The sequence below is a fragment of the Momordica charantia genome (genome assembly GCF_013281855.1).
Source record: "Momordica charantia cultivar OHB3-1 chromosome 3 unlocalized genomic scaffold, Mcharantia_2.0 BLBB01000003.1, whole genome shotgun sequence".
In the NCBI taxonomy this organism is placed as follows: Eukaryota; Viridiplantae; Streptophyta; class Magnoliopsida; order Cucurbitales; family Cucurbitaceae; genus Momordica; species Momordica charantia.
Genome location: NW_028275161.1, coordinates 9880103 through 9885074, shown reverse-complemented (window position 1 = coordinate 9885074; position 4972 = coordinate 9880103). Strand labels below are relative to the sequence as shown.

Genomic DNA, 4972 nt, shown 5'->3' with positions numbered 1-4972 from the left:
AATTGACTTGTCCTCTTCCTCCATCTGTTTCAAATTGTTTGACAATATATACTTAAACAATATTAGGTCAAGCATTGAATATGTATAGCAAAGCACAATCATTAAATCGCATCGCCTTAAGCATTACATCTAGATAATAGTAATGAATCTACTTTGAAATTACTTAACTCATGAAAATATCATATATAAATATTAGTACAAGCATTTCAAATTACAAACGAAGTCATAGTACGTATCCAACCATAGTATCGTTCATATTAAATAATATATACGGGTGATAAGGTCATCATTGGTGTTACAATCTCTTCCTCTATGTTGTCAGTTAAAAATGTCTTCATCACCGGAGGGTGTCCAAATCGACGTTGGAGGACAATGTAGCGAAGTATCCCCAAGCTCATCATTAAAACCTGCACAATGTATATCTCTTTGCGGAGGTCTAATAACGATAGACCATTTTACATCTGTTGGATCTTCTACGTAGAAAACCTGTCTACCCTGTGAAGCTAGAATAAATGAGTCAGATGTATGGCCAATACGACTCAAGTCAACAAAAGTGAATCCAAGTTCATCTGTCCGGACACCATTTCGACTATCCACCCAATCACATCTGAATAATGGAATTTTGAATTTGTTGTAGCTAATTTCCCATATGTCTTGAATGACTCCAAAGAACGTCATGTCTGCAACAATAAGGTTCTTGTCCTTCGCACTAGACACTTGCATGGTTGTAGCAACCAAACTAATTCCACTATTATAAACAGTTCGAGTAGAGTCACGAGATTTAGTGTTGTAGCATTGATTGACCTTATAACCCTCATAAGTCAGAACATCTGGACTGGGGCCATGTGCTATCCATCTTAAAGTCTCCGAAATAGTTTTACCATTACGCAATTCGCCCATAACCTATTGTACAAACATGTAAAACCTGTTAAATTCCAATTCCGTTCCATATGAATGTATTTGGAAAAACCATTAAAATAATTTGATTACCTCTTCACGGATCCAAGAACAAAATGATCGATTGTGTTCATCCTGCAACCACTTTTCATTGGTCGCTCTACTTGGATATTTCAATTTTAGAGACTCCATATGATGACTACATGTTAATCATCGATCATCATAAAGAATTATATATTAATGTAATAAATGATATAAACCATTTACAAAGAAGGATTACCTTATATATGGTTGTACAACATCAATGTTCTCCAACACGTAAAGATAAGCTTGTTTGAGATGTTGTACAGTAGGCCTCATATAACATCCAGTTGATAGAGGTCTATGAATAAGTGATTCTTCTCTCCAGCAAAGTGAGCCTAGCCCAACTGGTTCTAGTCCAGATAAGAACTCAGTACAGAATTCCACAGCTTCTTCAACTATGTACGCTTGGGCAATACTACCTTCAGGTCGAGTTCTATTATGGACGTAGCCTTCCAACACTTTCATGTATCGTTCAAATGGATACATCCATTGTAGGTATATAGGCCTACACAGTTTAATTTCTCTAATAATATAAATAATAAGATGCACCATTACTGTGAAGAAAGACGGTGGGAAGTACTTCTCCAGTTGACATAAGGTTTCGACAACATCATCTTGCAGTTGATCTAGTTCAGACACATCCAACTCCTTCGAGCATACTCTATTAAAGAGTAAACAAAATCTTGTTATGGCATAGCGCACATCCTTAGGGAGCACTGAACACAGAGCAACTGGAAGAAGTTGTTGCATGAGAACGTGACAGTCATGCGATTTAAGCCCCTTAAGTTTGACATCATCTACTGATACAAGACTACTGATGTTTGAAGAATACCCTTCTGGTACCTTGATTTTAGATAGAGTCGTACAGAAACGTTGTTTCTCCTCCTTAGACAATGTGTAACGTGCTGGAGGTAAGTACGTTCTTTTTCCTTGGAATTGGGGTGCTAATTCTGGTCTAATATTTATGTCAACGAGATCAAGCCTAGCATTTATTCCATCCTTACTTTTTCCTGATATATCAAGTAATGCTCCTACAATGTTCATGCACACATTCTTCTCGATATGCATTACGTCCAGACAATGTCTAACGTGCTCTTTTTTCCAATAGGGAAGATCGAAAAATACAGATCTTTTCTTCCAATACTTGTTTGGGAAGCCAATGTCATTCAATATTCCAAAAATATCCTCCCCTGACAATAGCGTTGGAGCAACTCTAAGCTCTTTCTTACCATCGAATGTCTTTTTCTGTTTTCTGTACGGATGATGTCTTGGCAAAAATCTTCTATGGCCATATATGTATTCTTTTTCCCATGTGCCAATCTAATTGAAGTGGTGTTCTCTCCACATATCAGGCAAGCTTTATAACCTTTAACATTACAGCTGCACAAATTACCATATGCAGGAAAATCATTGGCGGTCCACATTAAAACAGCCTTTAGTCTAAAGGTATCTTGTCTATACGCATCAAAACATTCCACTCCATATTCCCACATGAGTTTTAGGTCATCAACTAGAGGGACTAAATATGTATTAATATCATAGCCGGGTTGATTCGGGCCTAAGATCAACATGGTAAGCATTAGAAATTTTCTCCTCATGCATAGCCATGGTGGAAGGTTATATATGGTTGTTATTACAGGTCAACAACTGTATGTACTACTCCTTTCACCATATGGATTCACCCTATCAGTTGATAAACCTAAGTGAAGATTCCTTGGTTCCGAACCAAAATTCGGCCAAATATGATCAATCAACCTCCATGACGACAGTCTGCCGGATGTCGCACAATCCCATCCATTTTCCTATCTGTCGCATGCCAAACTAGATTCTTTGCATTACCTGAGTTCCTGAACAATCTTATAAACCTTGGAATAATTGGAAAGTACCACACTTGCTTAGTAGAAACTCCTTCTTTCTCTTTCGTTGAATTCTTATGTGTTTTCCATCTTGACGAATTACACTTAGGACATTTAGTCATATATGCGTACTCCTTTCTATACAAGCAACAATTGTTTGGGCATGCATCAATGTTTTCGTAACTCAACCCAAGGGCACACAACGTTTTCTTTGCTTCATACATAGAATTCGACATTTCATTAGGGTCTGGTAATATATCACTTATTATGGACAGAAGTTCAGAAAAACTCGAGTTACTCCACCCAAATCTCATCTTCAAATTGTATAATCTTACAAGAGCTGATACTTCTGTAAACTTTCCACATCCGAAGTACAACGACTTCTTAGCATTATGAAACATAGTTTCAAATGATTTTGGTACATCAGAGAATTCATCCTGAACAGATTGAACCAAGTCACCCACCTTAAAAAAGTCGAGATCATCTTCATCACTCTAGAGTGCATCATTATTGTACGTCTATTCGGCCATGATATTTCCTAAGTCTTCACCGTGCCAAAATCATACCCTATAACTTTGGTCAATACCATTTGAATATAAATGATATGTAACGATTGCTATGTCCTTACATATAAGATTCCCACACTTCAAACAAGGACATCAGATGGAATTAGAACCATTGGCATGACTCAACCCAAATTCAATGAATGTTTCAACTCCCACTTCGTACTCTTTGGACAATCTATTTTTCTTCATCCATGACTTATCCATTCACTACTAAATGTTGACGATCGAAGATTAAGAAGACGTTCATAGCATAGAAAACACAACTTGTGAATATTAAATTCCAAAAGTTCATTACCAAGGCCACATCATTCATAAAGAAAAGAAGTCAAACAATGTCAAGATTTAGCATGCTTTAAACTCAAAGAAAGAAATCCAGTATCCATGTTCCAAACAAGCTTTATTGTCTGAACATCAAGCTTTCATGGGATCATTCCAAACATTAAACCAGAACAACGCCAGCATGCTTTAAACAAAAATAAATCACAACATTGAATGATTAAGGTTTCTAGAATAAGCAAATCCCAACCAAAACCCACTAACAAACTTAGCATAGCCAACAAGGTTATACACATAGTGCTTGCAAACTCATGATACACTTTCCACACAACAACAGTGCAACAGTGTTCATTCTCAAATACAGTAACACACTTAGCATAGCCAACAAGTTTCTACATCAGAAAACAATTTTACCACATCTCCCAATACGACAAAATACTTTCATAAATGTACCAACATAAACTAAATGTCAAACCCTATATGTTTAATTAAGCAAAGATAGAAAATGGTTGTACCGAAAGATTGACGAACAACAGTGGTGGTCAGCGGCACCGTTCGTGGGTCTTGCTCAAAGCCGGCGCACGAGAGAGCTGCAGGGAGTCACCCCACTACTCGACGTCGCCGCTGCTAACGTCATGGTTCTCGGACGTCGTGCTACCGTGGACCGACGGAAAGAGAGCGAGGAGATGTTGCCGTTGAACCAAACACACCGCCGTGGGTACTGCCGTCGTTGCCGCTGCAGTCTCAGGTTGCCTGAGGAGTACGCCACCGGAGAAGAAGAAGACGAGGGTTGGAGGTGGGGCGGCTGAAGCAAAAGGAGAAGGGACGAAGTAGAAGAAAGGATAAAGAGGGATTTAGTGGGTTTTAAGAATTGTTTACCAAGGAGAAAGCATGTAATTCTTTAGATATTATTACAAAATAATTTTTAAATTCTAAAAATTGACTTTAAAAGATGTTTTAGTCAATTTTAAATTTTTCCTCTACTTTTTCTCTATAATTGAAATTTACATACTCGAAACAAAATTTCATTTTTTTTCAAGATTTGTAATATATAAGCATCCATTAAATCTTTTTGGATGGAAGGAAAAAAAAATCTATGAAAATTTTGGGTATTAAAATATATAGGTAAAATTAAAGAGTAAAAAAAAAAATTGCAATTACTTGGCCCTCAATAGTTATATAATATTCTGAGTGCAAAATTTCGAATAAATTTTAGGCTTTTAGACTTTTATGTTTTAACAAATTAGCTTCAAATGTCTATAAGTTAATTTCTGTATTTTTTGTCTCCAGTTT

At 36.8% G+C, this 4972-nt stretch overlaps 1 protein-coding gene across 1 annotated transcript; it reads right to left on the bottom strand.

Annotated features, from left to right (window-relative positions):
- Nucleotides 1-318: 318 nt before the first annotated feature.
- On the bottom strand, nucleotides 319-2064 carry LOC148212331 (uncharacterized). Its single transcript, XM_088122188.1, has 3 exons — nucleotides 1178-2064; nucleotides 991-1096; nucleotides 319-903 (listed from the first exon to the last, which is right to left on the bottom strand). Exons 1-3 carry the CDS (start codon nucleotides 2047-2049, stop codon nucleotides 319-321), a joined length of 1563 nt encoding a protein of 520 aa, XP_087978314.1. The 5' UTR covers nucleotides 2050-2064.
- Between the last annotated feature and the right edge of the window lie 2908 nt (nucleotides 2065-4972).

Excerpts from the sequence above, each read along its gene's own strand:
- LOC148212331 (XM_088122188.1), bottom strand. The coding sequence starts at position 2,049 with ATGCATATCGAGAAGAATGTGTGCATGAACATTGTAGGAGCATTACTT. Across the intron at positions 1,097-1,177 it reads GTTGTACAACCATATATAAG|TCATCATATGGAGTCTCTAA; the intron begins GTAATCCTTCTT and ends ATTAACATGTAG. Across the intron at positions 904-990 it reads GTTCTTGGATCCGTGAAGAG|GTTATGGGCGAATTGCGTAA; the intron begins GTAATCAAATTA and ends TTTGTACAATAG.